The sequence below is a fragment of the Sturnus vulgaris genome, chromosome 9 (genome assembly GCF_052056855.1).
Source record: "Sturnus vulgaris isolate bStuVul1 chromosome 9, bStuVul1.hap1, whole genome shotgun sequence".
In the NCBI taxonomy this organism is placed as follows: domain Eukaryota; kingdom Metazoa; phylum Chordata; class Aves; order Passeriformes; family Sturnidae; genus Sturnus; species Sturnus vulgaris.
This window is the reverse complement of record NC_142251.1, coordinates 28,449,434-28,468,497: the sequence shown is the minus strand read 5'-3', so window position 1 is coordinate 28,468,497 and position 19,064 is coordinate 28,449,434. Positions and strand designations below refer to the sequence as shown.

Here is a 19,064-nt window from a genome sequence, read left to right as displayed (position 1 = left end):
TCTGACCTAGGGGATATATGGGAGAAGTAGACGATGAATCCCACCCAAATATGATCTCACTACAAGAGCGTTGCCTCTAGAAGTCACAAGGCTTGGAGAAAGAGGAGGGATAATTTTATATTCTCTTTTCTAGCAATAAAGCCTCTGTAAGATCCCAGGGAAAACTGCTAGGACAGCTTTTTTATGTTTCGTAGCTTAGTATTGTTCTTTTTTGTACTGGGAAGTGCTTTGCCTATTAAATAAACAGTTCTTTCCCCTCTTCTCTCCGAAAAAATATTTCCCTGAACCAGTTAAAAAAAAAGAAAACGATTTGAATCTGTTTCCTAAAAAAAAATCCCATTCAAAGGTTTTCTCCTTAAATTTGCCCTAAACCAAGACACCATGCTGGATAAGCAGCTCTCTCCAGAGGATGCCACAAGCAGGCCATGCATGTAGAGGACAACAACAAGGGCAGGCCAGGGGATCCATGTGGTGCTTTAGCTCTCAAAACAGCTCCTGCAGGGATTCAGAGCAGGGGCGTTCCGGGCTAATCTCTGAGTCCCCTCAGGGAACCTGGGGATTACTGCTCTACATCTGCTCACAGGGTCGGGCCCCACCTTGAAAAGGCAGTGGAAGTGCTGACAGCCACTCTCAGCTCTTTAATCGGTTTGGGACAAACAGCTCTGTCCCCTGTGGTGCAGCACCTCTCAAGTGACTCCCTCTCAGGCTGGTGGCTTCTCTTCAATGAGCCTTGGCTGGGGCAGGGATGCAGAGTTTGTCAGCAAGGGCAGGCTCCTGGCAGCCGCTGCAGAGCTACAGTGCAGCTCCCGGTTATCTCAGGATAGCTCAGGATATCAGGGCTGGCAGAAGGTCAGTCTGGCCACCACTGGTACCTCCCCAGCTGCAGCCCAGGCCAGGGTGGGATGGAGATCCCTAAGCTGCAGTCAGAGCTGTGCTGTCAACTCTAGACCTGTGCTAACTCAGCTTCCCAGCAGAAGGGGCTGCAAAAACCTGGATTAGGAGTTACTTATGGACTAAGATCAACTGTTTGCTTCTCTTCCTGCTCTTCTCTCCCTCCTGCACATGCCTGCCAGAGCCCAGGCAGCTGGGACACACCACTGATCCTTCCTCCTCCCTTTCAGACCTGGGGATGCTGGTTTGGGATCGGCTCTGGCTGTGCCAGTCCCAGGCAGTCAGCCCCATCTGCTGGCTGCTCTGGCCTTGGCTGCTATGGAAATACGGAAAGCTCCAAGGGAAATTTAGGTTGGATGTCAGGAAAAAGTTTTTTATTGAAAAAATGATGAAGTAGTGGGATCGTCTGCCCTGAGAGGTGGTGGAGTCAGCATCCCAGGATGTGTTTAAAAATTATGTTTAAAAACGAATTGGTCGTGGCACTCAGTGCCATGGTTTAATTGAGGTGGTGTTAGCACATGGGTTGGACTTGATGATCTTAAAGGTCTCTTCCAACCTGGTGATTCTGTGATTCTCCAGTAATGCACAGCCTTGCTTTTAGCCAGTCTTCTCTCAACCCTCACATTCTTCTCTTGAAGCCACAAGTCACAAGGCTGACCCAAATAATTTAAATTATTCACATTTACGAATAGGGGGTATTACACCGAAAACATTTTATTAAAAAATGTTACAAATAGGACAATACATATCGGGTTAAATGAGAGATTTTTAACTTATAATTATAACTTAAACATAAATTAAGAGAAACTCATTTGAAGACTTCTAACAGTTCGAAAAAATCATATTTTCAATACATAAACATACAAATCTGTCTTCCATTCGTAAACATGATGCAGGCATGCAATCCTTGCAAACACCTCCAATTTATTTTAAAATAAATTCTGATCAATTGATCAACAGCCACAGACCTACTCAAGAACAAGTATTTTACAATACACGTATAGTTAAGAGCACAGAAATATCCACAGTAAAAGCTGCACAAATAAATATATATGTATATACACATATTACAGTACACAATCCCACAGGGATGAGATAATTTCAGATCTACCTGCTGTGCTCAGAAACCACAGTACCTTGTGTAAGCACTATGGTTCCTAGTGCTGTTATAGTTTAAAAAAAGGTATCTAAGTTTTCTGGGATATGCAGCAGAAACCCAAATAATTGCCCATATCACTGCAGGCATATCTATTGACTGGGACATCTTAAAATAAACTGACTTCCCCAAACCAGATCAATAGTTTCAAAGCTGTTCAGTGAATATTTTTTCACCCCGATTCTTCTGTTTCTGCAAGCATAACCTCTGTGACTCCAGAGGAGACAGGTCCAGCAGTGTAGTAAGTGATGTGAAACAATGCATGTCTTCACCTCACCTCGGTACCTTTGAGTGGAACAGAGGAGGAACCAGCCTCCTCTTCAGGCAGTAGAGCACTATTTGCTCACCATCTGGACAGGAAATGGCAAGCTCCCAGTTTAGGATAACTGCAATGGCTGAATGTAGGCAGGATTTGGCCAGAAGGCCCAGAGTTTTCTGCTTGTCTTCAATGGAAATACCAGATAGCTTGAGCTTAAGATTTCTGAATCATACACAAGGTCAATCATCTTGTCAGCAAGAGGTAAAAACATCTGGACAGCTGCTGATTTTCAGGCAGTTTCATTCTCCAGAAATCTGAGACTTAAGTGAAGGTGGCTGCAATTCCTGTAGAGAGAAAAAAAATCCTCCATAAATCAGAAAACTGGCAGAGATTTGTATTTGCTCTCATCCCAGAGGAATTTTGTATGCAGCAGGTAGCAGAACTGAAAAAAGTGTTCTTAATACCATATGCAGCTGAAGAGAATGCTAAGCACAATAATCCTTAAGGAGCTGAACAACCATTTCTACAGCAAGAAATCCATCAGTCTTGTTAGGAGCTTCCATGCAATGCCAAGATGCATATCAGGATTCCCAAAGCACATATTACTGTGTCACCAATTGTACAGCAATTAGCAGCTCTGATGGATTGCTTGTGTGATTAAAAGGAAGAGAGTTTGTGAGTGAAACCCATCACATGTGCTTACCTGGAGCACCTGAGTTAGACATTCTCGCCAGCACTTTGGAAGCTGCCCTCACTGGCTGTTTCCTGCCAGTTCCTATAAAACAAAAAGTGAAAAGCACTTTAATGACAACAGGTTTTTATCAAATGGATTTCAGCCAAGTGATGGCAGTAGTTTTTGTATGTTGCTTTTTGAGACACAACTTACCTGAAAGGAATAAACTTCTTGGCTGCAAGAAGAATAAGAAAAGGTATTAGCATTTCAAGATAAAAGCCCTAATTCTTGTTGTCTAAATATTTGGGGTTTACTAATTTTTTTCCTTTTTTAGATGTTAATCCAAAAGCCAAATGTAGCATACATGTAGGGTTCTTGAAAATAATTTTGGAATTTATCTAACTATGGGAATTCCCACTTTTTCAACAAGCAAGGTATAGGGCTCTGGAGGTTTGGGGGTTTTTTTTCCTCCACTGAAATTTTTTCAGAGAGATAAATAAAGCAGTGGAGCCAGAGCAAGTGCTCACCTTTTCTCCGGAAGCGCCTTGCAAGCCAAAGGAGGAATGATGCTGTGGACAGCAGAGAGGCAGAAGTGGCTGCTATGCCCACTGAGATGTAGGTGGCTTGGTCAGAGGCTGAAAGGATGAAAAGGTTTCAGTGAGATCAAGGGGCACAGATGGTCTTTGGAGCTCTCTCTCCTTCTTCCCTTTCCTTGTGCTCTTCAAGAGAAAGCTGAACTGCAGCTTGTAACACTAAAGTTTTCTCTTGGTGAAATGGGACAGTTCCTGTACACAAGGTAAAAAGCTGAATACCAAAAATTGCCCCATCCATTGCCAAACTAATGGCCAGGCAAGAAGCTCCCTACACCAGGGTCTGTCTCTAACCTCCAGCCTTGCATAGCAATTTGTGCTCCTCTTATTTTTCATGTTGCAGTTCATATTTTAACTCCCTGTGTGCTATCTTTCTCTTTGAGTAATCCTGCTGAGATCAATGAAATTATTCCAGGATCTAAATTCTGTTCAAGCAAATTAAAGTGGAATTGAGCTTTTAGGACCTCAAGCAAAACCATTCCAGGCAGGCCAGGGGTGTTCCTGCTGAGGGCAGTGACAGAGCTCTTACTGCCTTGAATGAGAAAAGCAAGGCTGAGCTTTCTGTCCTTTGACATCACAGCCTCTGAGAGAAAATCTCTGTGAAGTCTTTTGGCTGAAGAGTTCATCCGAGAAACTACTACACCAAATTAAAAAAAAACTTTAAAATCTTCCACTGAGAAACAGACCCATGAATGCAGATTTCCCCACGAGGTTCTGTTTCTCTAGAAAAGCATTTGTCTCTATTCACATGATAAAAAGCTCATAGTGAGAAATATTTTGTTTAAAAACCAAACAGAAAAACTGAAATGCAGTTGCAGGGGTTTTTTTATATATATAAGAAATCAACATTTTTCCCACAAGATTTTTAGGATTTTTCCCCTCTTGTATTTTCAAGTATAATGAGTGATTTTGAATTCATGGATTTCACTACTTGTTCTATCTCACTGGCTGCTATTACCACCACTACCACTCTTCCACGCCTCATCTGCCTAAAAATCCAGTGCCACAGGCAAAATACCTTCACAAGTGGGCAGGCTGGCACTCCAGTTTCCTGAATGGCTGCACTCAAGAACACGAGAGCCATTGAGACTCCATCCTTCAGGGCAGCTGAAGTGGCAGGAGGTGTTGTAGGTGAAGATCCCAGCCCCGTGGGAGCAATCCATGGAGCCTTTCTCAGGAGAGCTCAGTGGTTCACACTGTATGACTGAAACACAAAAAGATATGGTTCAGAGTCACTAAGGACTTTCCTGTCTTTGGCCCAGTTTTTTGCACTAGTAGATGTACAGTTTATTTTCAAATTAATTTAACTTTGGGATGGGAGCTGCTCAGAGCCATGAGCAGGCATTCCAAGGCACAGCTGAAAACATGGGAGCAGAGAGTTTAGTTTGGAGCCAGAGCCCTATAGGAATATGGATGTCTCTGTGTTCCCAGCGACCAGAAAATTGCAATTTCCAACAGTCTTACCTTTGCATTTGGGCGCTGGCTCTGACCACTGTCCCTGTGGCAGGCACACAGTGCTGGATGAGCCCTCCAGGACATATCCCTCACTGCACTGGAAATCACACCGTGAGCCTGAGGTGAGGTCTGCAGGAGAGTGGTCACAGCTCACAGAGCCTTCTGCTGGCCACGGGACAGCCTCACACCTCACAGCTGCAGCACAAGGAGCACAACAGCAATCAGCACAGAGCTCCAGGACAACAGCACACGATGCTGACAGCCCTGAGGGCTCAGGTGAGCAGGGATAAAAGGAATTTACCTGCACAGCTGGGCTGCTGCCTGTCCCAGGCCCCAGAAGAGCCACACTGCAGTGTAGCTGGTCCTGTCAGGGTGAATCCTTCCTCACAGGTGAACTCACAGGTGGTTCCCCAGGTGAGCTGCACAGAGGGATGGGAGCAGTTCACAGCTCCATGGGCAGGCATTTCCAAGGCAGGACAGGTCACAGCTGAAAGGCACAAGGGACAGCACAGAGCTTAACTTGGAGCAGATCAGGATAAACACTCTTCTAGGAGCTGGCACAAGAAGACAAGCCCTGCCTGGAGCTGTACCCTACAGAGCCATCATACCTCCCTTCAGACCTAGCAGTGTCTCAAAAACAGCGATTTCAGCAGGTTGCACAGTGCAGCCAGAACCCTTAAACATGCACCCAAAGCACACAAGTTATCCTGGGAATGGCACCACATGACTCTCCAACCTGGACTGCAGAAACCAACACTTGCTCCCATTTGTGGTTTAGGGAATAAAGAATCCCTGCCAGAACACTCCACTCAAAAATTGTTTGTTCTTGTGTGTTGGGGACACTGCCCCAGAGTGTTGTTTGTCACCCTGCCCTGCTGTTTCCTCACTAATACAGGAGGCTAAATGACCCCACCCTGAGATCTGCTTATGAAAAATGCTGCAGAAGTGGTGGGGATGAATGTTACTCTTGGATTACACTTGATTGAGAAAGTCTTTTCGGATTCTTCAAGTTTAATTGATGGTTCCATCCCAGCAAGTCTTACCTTTGCATTTGGGCGCTGGCTCTGACCACTGTCCCTGTGGCAGGCACACAGTGCTGGATGAGCCCTCCAGGACATATCCCTCACTGCACTGGAAATCACACCGTGAGCCTGAGGTGAGGTCTGCAGGAGAGTGGTCACAGCTCACAGAGCCTTCTGCTGGCCACGGGACAGCCTCACACCTCACAGCTGCAGCACAAGGAGCACAACAGCAATCAGCACAGAGCTCCAGGACAACAGCACACGATGCTGACAGCCCTGAGGGCTCAGGTGAGCAGGGATAAAAGGAATTTACCTGCACAGCTGGGCTGCTGCCTGTCCCAGGCCCCAGAAGAGCCACATTGCAGTGTAGCTGGTCCTGTCAGGGTGAATCCTTCCTCACAGGTGAACTCACAGGTGGTTCCCCAGGTGAGCTGCACAGAGGGATGGGAGCAGTTCACAGCTCCATGGGCAGGCATTTCCAAGGCAGGACAGGTCACAGCTGAAAGGCACAAGGGACAGCACAGAGCTTAGCTTGCAACAAGCCATAAAAATTTTTTTCTTTTCTGAAACTTGGCAACACACCTACTAAAGAGGAGCAGCTTTAGAAAGGGGTCCAGTATGCCATCATCTCAGAAAGCAGACAGAAAGGGAAATATTTTAAAATATTTATGGCTCTTATGGCAAGACTGTTAATTCATCTACAGCTCATGACAGCCACTATTTACAATCCAATCTTTCCCTGTTTTGACTGCTGCTGGGTGATCCTCTATGCTTTTTTTTGCTGAGACAAATATCTCATTCTAAGCCAAACACCTTAGAAAATTATTCCTACAATCAGGATAACTGGCCTGTCTCATAGCTAGGTTATCTCAATCCCCTGTTCCTACCTAAGAATTGGAAAAGTCCCTCCCTGCAAGGAACAAGGCTAGAGCATTCATCCTACACATTTCACCTTCACAGGAATAGAGACCTGTGTGCTGAAATAAAATAGCACCCACACCACGAGATGTGTAACAAAGGAATTGGCCAAACTTCCATTTGTACCTACTGCCAGAGCAGCACTGAGGTTTACAGGGCCATGTAAACAATGAACAATGCAGAAAGCTCACCTTTGCATGCTGCAAGGGGGGCAGACCAAGCCCCAGAAGAGGTACACTGAACAGATTCCAGTGCAGTCAGCTCATAGCCCTCCTCACACTGAACTGTGCAGGATGAGTTGTAGCTGAAGTCCCCCAATGGATGGTGGCACTCAAGGCTCCCATGATCAGGTTTCTTCAGTGGATCACAAGTCTTAACTTCAAAGAAGCACAAGAAGGTACCCAGTGAGTCTCTTTGGCTGAGCAGGTAAACCAAGAAGCCAAACTGAGCACTAGCTAGCACGAGTTGGTCAAAAAGCAGGATGAAATAATCTTACCAAACTTGCATTCAGGCCCAAAGAACCCAGGGTTGCAATGGCAGGTGTGGTTGTTGATGGTCTCTATGCATTCTCCATGGCCACTGCAGAGAGATGGGTTGCAAGAAGCTGAAGAAAAAAAAAATAAAGCAAATTATGAAAGAATCAACAACAGCCACTAAGAAAACCTGGCTAGCACTTTGTTTATCTTTCTGACACTAAACAAGCCCTTTGTACAGCAAAAGAAAATCAGAGGGTTTGGTATTTAGGATTATCCTGTCATTTCACAGAAGAATTTCTGAAATGCACACCTTTTACAGACTAGCTGACAGTGAAAGGATTCTGCTGGCTAGAAACTCCAAGACCACTTGTTCTGAGGTAAATATTAGATGAAGTTAAACAACTCATCCTAGCCACCACCTCGTGTCCCCAGGGTCACACTGGAATGCCCTTTATCACACCGTACCTGTGTAGCACAAGGCCACCTTCTTTTTCTCACACTGCTCATCATTCCATTTGCCATCATCCTTCCCTCTTTTGATGTAGATCTCAACGCAGTCCTCGTTGTTCCCTTTACCATTTGGCTCCCCTGAAGCCCAGTTTCTTGCTTCTTCTGTCAGTTGTTTGTTAGTTCCAGTCCAGGTCCACACATCATTAATTTTTCTGATTCCAATCCAGTAGTAGCCAGGATTGTAGGGTAAAAAGGCATTGAGATGCTTGATTTCCTCCTTGTTCTGGATGGCAACCAGGTTAGTGTACTTCTTTCTGCACCACAGCTCTGCTTCACTGTAGGTCATGTTTGTGTCTGAATAATGGTATGTCCAGCCATTCACCCCCTGCAGCACTGTAAGTCCTAGAATGAGAAGATATACAAAAGTTGGTGTCTGACTTCTCCCCTCCTCTCTCTCTAGAAGAGGACATCTAAGTTCTATAAACACTGCAAACTTGTCAGTATCTGAAAATGCATAAAAACTAGTGAGAATTATTTCATAAACAATCACCTGGCAAGCTTCAAACCAGGCAAGTCAGCTTCAAGTACAGGGACTTCAGCCTGTGAAGCTATGTCTGATCACACAAAGCTTTTGAGCCAATTATGGCTTCGATAGGCAAGCAGGGAAAATGTGCCATTGCATCCAGAGATTTTTCTGTGTGAACACAGCCTCAGGTAAATTAGGGCAGGTTCAAAAATTCTGTTTGATGCTGAGCTCAAAGAGAACAGTCACACTAACATTGTCATGCCACTAGTTTCCCCCACAGAGAGATACACACTTACCATAGGTAAGAAGAGATAGGAACTGCAAGCAAATCATGTTTCTGAGAGTTTTCTCTGTCTTTTAAGCAGATGGCTACAAGAAATCAAAGAAACACATTTGTAAAAAACAAATACTGAGCTGTCAAAATTCCATATAAACTACTGACCATGCAATTTTTGTTACGTACTTTTAAACAAGACTTAATTAGGATTTCTACTTCTAGGAAATTACACATTTTAAACCACTTTTTAATATCAAGATACTTTTAAATGTAAGCAGCTTTTAAGGAAGATGAACACAGATTTCCAGCTCTCCTTTAGCTGGACAGTGAAACAGAATAGCAGAATTTCTACTCACAGTGTCCAGGTGACAGAATTCCTCTGCGCTGCTTCCCAGAGACTGCTTTCCGTGGCTAAGTGGATGAACTCAGCCTTGAAAATCAAGTTCAGCTCCAAGTGTCTGGACCCTGTCATGCTCTGCCTTTTATTCCCTCCACGAGACGGGAAATTCCGCGTGGAAAAAAAAAAAAAAAGTCTCGGAAAATCCCAGGATCTGGTCCTCGCACACGTCAGGACGGATGTTTCCCCTCGCCAGACCAGCCCTCCCAAAAAGACACACTGTGCTGAAAAAGTGCCAAGCTACAAACTTTTACTGACAGAAACACACAATTCCAGGATATCAAGGAGGAGGATGACAATGAGCTTGAGTTAATTGCATGAATAAGCAGATCCCAGTTTTTTTGCCTGGCATAACGTTTTGCAGCAAGGAGGTGTCAGTTCTTCCGGTCTCTCGGTAGGAAAGGCACCAACACTTAAAGCTGGTTAACCGAGTTTGGGTAAAAATGGAAACTGCAGCATTGGATCCTTCCTTGTGGATCTCAGCAGTGCAGAGCTCTCATTTGTGGTCAGGTTTGCCAGCCCCAGCATTGCTGGAACTCTTCACAATGCAAGTTCATCAGTCATTTGTAGCAGCCAAGCTTGAAATGTGGACCTTGCTTTGAAGCATCCCTTGGACCATATTCTTCAATGTCCTGATCTCAGTTTACAGCTCCTCACCAGGTTCATATAATATTTCAGGTGGACACTAGGAATTCATGCATATTTATAGTATATACCCTGATTAATCGTACTGCTGCGTAAAGCTTCACTGTTATGGATGGGATTTAATGAGCAAAGGACGTGCAAAGGACACAACAATTGCTTGAGCAATAGGATAGCACCCACTTCATACCTGTAAAGTACAGTTAGAGTTTATACAGTGCATGTTGGAGCTCTGATTTTGGAGCCTCAGCCTGTTCTTACAGAATAAAAAGCAGTGGCTTCTGGATTCCAAGCTAACATCAAGTGGTATTGCCCAATTTTTTCACACAAAAAAAGAACTGTCAAGTAGCCAAAGATCTCTGCCCATCAAAGAAATCATCTCAGAAAAGAGCACAGAATAAAGAGTATGTTCTAAAACATCCTTAGTTACTAAAAATCAGGAGAGCTGACTAGGAATTGCAACAAAATCTTAGAAAGCAAGTCAGTTACTGAAGAGAGAGGATTATAGACAACCCACTGAATATTTGTAGGCAGAGGAATGCTTTCCAGCAGGTGTGAACTAGCAAAGCTAAAAACACAAATGGACAATCAAGAAACTCTGGAAAGCTAAGGTTAGCTTTTGGCTGGCCTGGGCAAGCCTTGCTTAGAAGAACCAGATTTCCTGAGGCTTCCAGGCAGCATCAGATAAATAAATAAATAAATAAAGTGCTGTTTATTTAGCCTCAAACTGGGAATGAAAACTCTTCCTGTTTGCCACCCCCTCTGCACTGGGAGGCTTGACCACCTGGAGAACACAGAGAGAAGCTGGTATTTTAATGCACCTGTACATCACATTATGCAACTAGGTCTAATTTCACAGGGGTTCTGTAAACATTATTGTACTACAAGCTAATGGTAATCAGTCTTGATAGGGCAGGGTGGGTATTTTTTGTTTTGTTTCCTAAAATTTTAGGTGTTAAAACTATATGCACAGAAAATTCATAGACAACTTCAGGACAGTTTTTATGCCCCAAGGCACCAAGAGGCAGAAAATGTTACACCTTTTCCTGGAGATTCCCTTTTCCAAACCATTTAATGAGCTTCCTACTGGTAAGCACTCATCCTTATCATGGCAAAAACTCTGAAGAAAGCTCTGAGGAAACTTTATCAGAATTCCTTTGCCAATAGAATCTCCGGAGGAAGGAAGAGCTTATTTCATAGTTTACAGTAGTCTTCCTTTGCAGGGGCTGTCTGAGACCTCTTGTCTGCAGCAGATAAAGAAAGCCCTACAGAAAATAATAAAACACCAAAGTCTACAAGCAATATGCTTGTAAAAACTCCAGCCTAAAAAAAGACTGCTTCTTTTTGTTGGCTGCATTCCCTTGTGCATCACTGGCATGGGACTCTTTTTGGTTTTTCCCAGGGAATTCTGCTATCCACTGATTATATTCTTAATATATATTCTTATTCCCCTGTACTGTACTGGAAGATGAAGGCAATATTTTTCAGGGAAAAAAGAAAGCCTGAAAATCATACTCAAAACCTCACAATAGATGTTAAAACCTCATTATTAAAAGTCAGAGGCATTGAAAAACTTCAGGGAGACTGGGATACCTGTGAGCTAAAGCTCATGTTGGAGGCTAAACTTCATATATATTTCAGGAAAAATACCTGTGATACAGTTACTTAGGTTGAATTGGAGATAAGCTAGCTAAAAATGCCTGACCTTAGCTGCTTTCTGTGTTACGTATTTATTCTCTTCTCAAAGTTATTTCACATTCCTGCTTTTTTACTCTTTTGCCAATTGATTTGGGAATGTAAGATCCTCATTTCTTGTGCTGTCCAGAGCTGGATGAAGCTGTTGCTCTCTTCTTATGCTACACAAGCACAGACACAGTTGCTTAAAATTAATACAATTCCTCTCTGCCAGAAAAATAGGAGACTCTAAAGACAAATTTTTAGAAATGCTGAACACTTCTTGTTCACTCCAGACTTTCCCTTGCACAAGTGAAAGCCCAGCTTTTTTTAGGGAGCACTCCAGATCACCTCTTTTCCCTTACAAACAGAAGTGCATTGACAATAACGTGGCCACAATTAATTTTCCAGTTGGAAGGTTCATTTAAGAGGCCATTATGAGACAGAAAGGGTAAGAAAGGGTTATATAAACATATTAGGAATAAAAACAACAAAATCCAGCCAGGTCTGCTATTTATTTATTTGACAGAGGATATGTCAAATGTAATTTCTTTCTATATAAAGCAAAGTTAATATTCACTGCAATAGTGTCATGCATTGGGAAAAGAGAACAGGTCAGATTATGGAGTGAAGATTATTTAGGTCGGTTATAACCAATCAAGCTACATTTAAAAGATCCAAACCCACAGTAATTAACTATGAGAAAAAAAGGTGTAAAAAGGTGGACAAAAAGCAAATATTGCCTCTCTGTATCTCAGAAAAGTTCAAGGTAATTAGAAGCTGGGCCTTCCACGTGAGCACCTAGAAAAGATGCTAGAACATTGAAAAATGAAAAGAAAACCATTGAAAAATCAGCAGAAGGCTGCTAAGCTGTCAAGAATAGCTGACATTGATAGGATTGATCTGTTCCTGGCAGATCAACCTGGCTTGTGCCTCAAGGCCGTGTCAGTAATAAAGAAACAATAGTGCACTGTGGTTTGTCATAATTAAGATTTTTAACATCATCCCATGAGACATTCTTATGAGGAAACAAGTGAAACAATGCTTAGTTAAAATCACCATTAAATGAGCACACAAGGGATAGAATCACTACTCAAAGGGCATTTTTTTCAAAGACCCCTATCTGGCCAAGAGAACTGTTTTATTCCCACCCCACTGTAAAAAGGGTGCTGGAAGAAAGAAATCTTTACAATCTTCTAAACCCAAAAGGTGTTTTAGAGTTCTTGTGATCAACAATGTTTCACATCCACTTGGTACATAACAAGTAGTGGTGGATTGATTCGTTGTGACAAAGTTTTAATGGAAAATTTTCCAAAGAGGCCCTGAATTGCTAAAACAGGGGTTTTGTAGAGTCTGCCTTTCTCTTGGAAATTTGTAAGTTTTGGTTTGAGACACATCCTTTCAGTATCTTGATCAGTATCTCAAGAAAATTTAATGCCATGGAAAATTATTTTTTCTGAAACTCTGTTGAACTTGAAGAAATCACAAATCCAGGAGAAATACAGAATGTGGTGAGATCCTAGGTGAACAGAGTATATAGATGTACATTTGTACATTTAGAAAAAGACAGAGATTAATTTCCCAAGTATTTTTAAAAGACTGGTTCTTTATCTAGAAGATTGCATCTGCATTTACATATCAACAGACAAAACCAGAGCTTTAAGTGCCTCTGAGTAATCCAGTTCCATCTCTCTCCTTGAAGATATTTTTGTCATTCCTAAATTAAAACCCTTGATAAGTATTTATTTCAAAGTGCTTTGTAAAATGGACCTTTATGCCAAAGCAAAGAGTCATAAAAGCACTTGAAATTTTGAAATAGTGGAAAAACCTCCAGCTTCATCCACAGTAATACTCACTAGGAGAGGAAAAGTAAGAGATTTATCCAGCCTTGAGGGGGGGAAAGGAGTTTTAGTGCCAGTAGTGAAGGTGTTTCCTGTTTGGAGAGGAGCTTGCAACACTTAATTATTTAGAAATTAAGAGACAAAGGGTTTACAGGCACAAATTTTCCCTGAGGTCCAGATGGGAAGAAAAGATAATTTCACCAAACAAACTCATCCCTCAGCCTCTGTGTCTGATAAAGTGTGAATAAGGTAGGCAATGCAACTGCTACAAAGACGCTGGAATTTCTCAAGGCTGCCTAAGGCAGTCTCCACTCTGTCTGGAATGGAACCCCAGGAGTCAGAAAATCTTATCTCCACTTCTCATTTCGGGAATTCTGATGTGACTCATAGCGCTCAATTTCCTCCAAACAGGCAAAAGTATACATTGAAGGACCTAACCCGAGCCCGGGGGTCACTTTGCACTGGCCAGGTATGATTCAGAGCATTGAAACACGAAACAGAGGAAACAACAACTCACACCTCGAGCTAAGATAAAAGCAGGACTGGCCTTAACATCACACACTGGCTGCCTGCAGTGGCAGGTGGCACTGATCCCATGCCGAACTCGATTACTTCTAATTCCACTGTTGGAAACCGTGGCAGAGAAGCTCTTGGAGCTTTGTCACCTTTCATGTACACACAGAAAGAATAAATACATAATGCGTGCATTGACTGCTCATTTACTCTGTTCCACAGCCACATGGTCTCAGCAGGGGAGGTGTCCCAGAAGTGACACTGACAGGGGATGCTGGCTCTGGGGAACAGAACAGTTACAGCTTTTGGCAAGTGAGAGGAGTGAGAGCAAGTTTCAGGATTAGGTGGTGGAGACTGTAAAAGTGGTCATCATGAGGTACGGTTTTTGTTTTGCAGCTTCTTTGCATCATTCTTTTGCCAAGCTCTCTTCCAACAAAATATTGTTTTGACTTATCAGAGAGCATGGGAGCTTATCAGCAGCACTGGAGTGCTGACATGACCCACCATTCTTCATTTGCTGTGTCAGGAGGAAGAGGCTACAAAAAAGATGCAGCAGGTTCACTTCATTACTAATGCATTTCACCATGAGTTTATGAATTCCAAGCTTCAGGTCTCAAGTTCAGCTTCAGTTACATCATTTTTATACATCAATGGACACAGTATTTAACATGTTTGAGTCCTTAACTACAGCAGTATTCAAGAGCAATCATTAAAAACAACATTCATTTTAACAAATATAACAATCATGAAAGGTCCATCACCAAAACTACTGGAATTCTGTGGAATGAGAACTTGCCACTGGGTATCTGAAATCTTCAAGGCAGAAGACCAAAGCACGAGGAACAACTGCACAGCACTGAGAAGCAAAACCAGACCCAAGAACAGCCATCCAAGTGTATCATTCATACCACTCATTACTTTTCTCGGTCAATAGACCATGAGAGAACAGAAGTTCTTGAATTAAGGAGTCTTTCAGGAGCTTTTTTTGCCTCAAGCGTAGCATCTATGAATTATTCAGAGAAAGAAACTTATTTCTGTTGGCTGGATAAGTAATTACTTTTTAGGACAGGCATTTTAAACACAAGATCATTAGTGAAATCTGCTTTAATTGCTGCATGTAATTGTTGTTTTAAGAACAAAGAACTCATCACTAACTTTGAAAGCAATTACTTAATTTTATTGCTTCCCAGACAAGAAAAGCCCAACAAATCGGCACCACAAAGCTTTTTAAAGTTCCAGTTAACTGCTACCAAGAAAATTAGGACTTCCCTTATTTCCAGGGCTTGAAAACAATACTTTTAACTTTTCCAGCAAACTTTTCAATTTCTTACTCATCAGGAAGGATGATCTGTCACTTATCCAGAAATTGTTGCACTTCTTTGTTTGAGCCTAAAAAGCAATTCACAAAGTGAGTTTTCTCAAGTGCTGAGCATGTACCCCACCCCACAGACCCTGTTAATAACCCTGCATGTAAAGGGTTGTCAAGCACTGGAACAGCAAGCCCAGGGAACTGGTGGAGATATTTTAGTTGCTTAGAGAAACTTCAATATATAAATATATTTAGTGGTGAATTTGGCAGTGTTAGGTTTCAGTTTGGATTCTGATCCTACAAGGCTTTTCCAAACAAATGATTGATTCTGTGATTCTGTATTTATCCTTCCTGGTGCATATTAGTTGTGGTTTTTTCCTCTCATTTATCAGTAGGCATTTACTCATCATTTTTAGTCACATGACTGAAATCAGTAGCAGAGTCTGGTTCTTTGGCCCACAGAAATAATAACACTTTCATAACAGGTATTGTATCAGCAGGAAGAGAAGGAATTGCCATTTACCAGCTATAAAATAATACTGGGCATGCAGACAACATTCTTACTTCAAGAGTCCAGTTAATCTAAATCCCCACAATAAGGGTACATAAATACAGTGGAGAAGCTACCCTAGTCTCAAAATAAAATGAAAGATCCAGATTTATGCCCACCTGAAGATAAGTAAATTAGGAGTGCAATTGCTCCATACCCTCTAAAGTCAAAGACAGGCAAAGGTTTATCCAAAGGTTAAGTCAAAAGACGTAACTTCAATTTATACCCAGAATTATGCTAGTAAGACTTCATACCATTACACTCCCCATCCATCATCTTCATTTTGATTTTTTCTTAGGAGCTGCAGTCCCAACACCATGACAAAGGAAGGGCATGGTTTCCCTGCTGAGTGCCTCCAGCCCTAAATCTACCAATCAAAACCCCCTCCTATCTCTACTCCATGAATGCAAATGTGTGAGCTTATCCTGAAGAAAAGCAGCTGAAAGGCCCATCCTGATATTCAGGATGTCACATATCCCACCTGAATGAACTCTGATCAATTAAAACAACTCATTCACACTGTTTGTCTCTGCAGACCACAAAGGAACAGCTGGGCCTCGAGAATCATCACCTGCACACTGCTTCCATCATGCCCCCAACATATGGTGCAAGGCACGGACACCAAGAGCAGGGAAGGACAACCAAAGGACAGCAGAGCCCTGGAAACAATCCTAGAGAGCTGTTCCATTGAATGAGGGGATTCTGGGCATGTCCTGTGCTCTCCCACTTCAAACATTACCTGTGACAGGCAGGTGATATTCATGGTCATTCAGAAGGAGAGACAGAAGGACGACAGTTCCTGGGAGGAAAGTCCAGGATTTTCAAGGAACAGATACATGCCATGAAGTCCCTTCTAAAGAAATATCTCTCCAGGAGTCTATTAGAAATTTGTGTTTAAGCCTAGGGAAGAGGAAGCAGCTAGGAAGGCTCAGAAGTTTTAACAGTTGTATATAAACAGGTACAAAAAACCCAAATGGATTTTAAAAACCTTTTGTGAGTAAATGTGGACCAAAAATTAGATGGGGTTTTGGTTTTTAACCAGCAGAGCAATGCTGTTATAAAACTGCCTTCTATGAGGAGCAGAACAAAACTTGGTTTTCCCCAGATCTTGTTCAGTTTCTGAAAGGGATTATTATTTTATGAAAGCAAAATATGAGGGGTCCAGTGGAGTCCCTTCACACTCCAGCATGCTGGAGGTTGTCCTGGACTCCTAAAATTCAGCACACAAACCAAGCCTCTGCCTCTTGAACTATAAACACACAAATGCCAAAGATGTTAATCCCAAGAGAGATAATGTCATTATCCTGCATTTGTTCTGACCTCTTTGCTAATCTGAGGAGCTGCTAATCAACAGCTGTAGAAGAAGAATCTTTATTAAATCCTATTAAATTGAATGGGCCAAGCAGCAAAGAAGACCCGTGATCTTTGATGTCTATGGCAGAATTAACAACAGTGCATTTCCTTTGCACAAATATATTATGCATTTTTCTGATCGATCTCAGGGGTACTCCTGCTCTGGAATAAAAAATAAATTTGCAAGTACAGCTAAATAATAGCCTTCATTTTACTTTCTCTGCTGTGTGAGGGTTACATGCAATGGAAAGCACCTACTTCAATAGCCTTTCCTTAATATTTTCCTGTAATACAAGCAAGGGCTAAATGTATCCTTACATCTTGTGCACTCTGTCAGAGAACTCAATAAAAGGAGAAATTTATACACCTGGAGTTCTGAGTGATTGCTTCCCTTTTCCTGACTCTAGTAGCCTGGGTCGATCCAATGGCCTGAGAGAATCTCATGTTGAGTTTCAATGCAGCACAGTATGTTGTTACAGCTTTGCGAAATAATAATATTATTTTTCTAGTCAGTTGCCAATTAGAGTTTAAATTGCTAAATAAATGAAGACATTTTGGCATTAGGATGCTCCTGGCTCACGGGATCTGATGATAGGAAGGACATAGAGCAATTTTAGCCATTTGGGCTCAGTCCAAATCCTGCAAACCGCAGTGCAAAACAAGACCAAAATGATGTTTTTTAGGACTCCGCTGCAAAGAGACAAGATATCACTTGACCAAATAAATAAAAAACCCCTTAATTATTTCAGAGAATAGTGCCAAGCTCCCTGGCCCAGCTAGCCATGAGGAAGCCCATGACAAAAGGAAAATCCCTCTGTGCAGGTTTGTTGGAGACAGGCTGTGTCTGGCTAGAGACCCCTGTCACCCCGTGCCATCCTCTCTGTACCCCCGAGGCTCACAAAGTGACGCACCAACAATTCCCACCAGCAGCGGGGAAATTTTGTCTGCAGCCTAAAAGGAAGCTCCTATACCTGGGCATGGCCTAGGAAATCACTCTTGCATGAGATGGGTGCTTGGGAAGGGAAAAGCAGTAAAAAAAAAACAAGACAAAGCTCTGCTGGGACTATTATTAAGTCACAAAGTGCTCAGACTCGTGTTGGGTGAAGCCTGACGCCTGTCCTCCTTAATGAGAGCAAATTCTTTTCAAGTTTAGCCTCTAAGGTATGCCACAAGTATTTCCTTTGCCATCCTTACCTCTATTGTTTGTTGCTAGTTCCTGCTGTGCATCATAACCGAAACGGGGCAATAAAGGTTTTCACAGTCACGAAACAGAATTCTGTGCTTGAGGAAATGAAGGAAACCATTCCAGTGAAAAAGAAAAAATAGAGTTTGTGCAAACAAATAACTTCCATAACACTTTGTTAATGCAGGATAACTCAGAGCATGAGATAATAGGGTAGAGTGGTAAACAAAGAAACCAAGGAATAAGCTAAATGCACAAAACCAGACCTTCCTAGATTACTGGAAACAAACTTAGAGCACTAATCTACAGGCCCTTCCTACTAGACAAAGCAAGCTTAAGCAACCACCCCAACTTCACAAGACACTCTAAACCTCATTATCCTAACTAGGTACTTCTATCACAAGTGATTTTATCACTTTCTCTGCCTGCCTTGAAAACCCCAAACAGCTGAGGCAGGAGGCTTGGTTTCTACTTAAAGCCCTTCACACCCCTTAGAATTTAGGTAGTAAGGATGCAGCTCCTCAGGGCTCTGGTCTTTTTTTTTTTTTCTTCCCCCCCCCCCCCCCCCCCCCCCAGGTTTGCTGCTGTTCTATGCAGACAAGGTAACTAAAAATAGTCTCTGAAATAGTAAAATGCTTGAATTTTTAAAATAAATGCTTGTTACAGTCAATAAAGTAGCTCAGGAAGCAGCTTTATTTGTAAAGTAACAATTCTTATAACAGTTGAACTAACCACCAATTTACACTTACCTTTGTAGAATCTACTATATTTAAATGATATGTACTCTTCCTCTGTTTTACTGATGTTTTTCATTATATCTTACTTTATATAGCATTTTGTTTGTGTATTCAGAGGAAGTATTCAAGTACTAGTTTTAGACTTTTAAAATTATTATTGATGAAGAAATTT

At 42.2% G+C, this 19,064-nt stretch overlaps 1 protein-coding gene across 2 annotated transcripts; it reads right to left on the bottom strand.

The window, feature by feature from the left end:
• Positions 1-1,601: 1,601 nt before the first annotated feature.
• SELE (selectin E) lies at positions 1,602-18,352 on the bottom strand. 2 transcript variants are annotated; one of them, XM_088170294.1, is made up of 15 exons: positions 16,359-18,352; positions 9,050-15,149; positions 8,713-8,785; positions 7,906-8,292; positions 7,461-7,568; positions 7,156-7,341; positions 6,360-6,545; positions 6,068-6,253; positions 5,326-5,511; positions 5,034-5,219; positions 4,588-4,773; positions 3,507-3,614; positions 3,193-3,214; positions 3,010-3,081; positions 1,602-2,650 (listed from the first exon to the last, which is right to left on the bottom strand). In XM_088170294.1, the coding sequence occupies exons 3-14, from the start codon at positions 8,747-8,749 to the stop codon at positions 3,024-3,026; spliced, it is 1,836 nt and encodes a 611-aa protein (XP_088026420.1). In that variant the 5' UTR covers positions 8,750-8,785; positions 9,050-15,149; positions 16,359-18,352; the 3' UTR covers positions 1,602-2,650; positions 3,010-3,023. The 2 variants fall into 2 exon arrangements, with proteins under 2 accessions (XP_088026420.1, XP_088026419.1); XM_088170293.1 differs by having other exon boundaries at positions 9,050-18,352.
• Positions 18,353-19,064: the final 712 nt, after the last annotated feature.

Coding starts and splice junctions, on each gene's coding strand:
- SELE (XM_088170293.1), bottom strand. CDS start 8,749: ATGATTTGCTTGCAGTTCCTATCTCTTCTTACCTATG. Junction 7,342..7,460: donor TGGGCCTGAATGCAAGTTTG/GTAAGATTATTT, acceptor GCTTCTTTGAAG/TTAAGACTTGTGATCCACTG. Junction 6,546..7,155: donor CCCCCTTGCAGCATGCAAAG/GTGAGCTTTCTG, acceptor TGTGCCTTTCAG/CTGTGACCTGTCCTGCCTTG.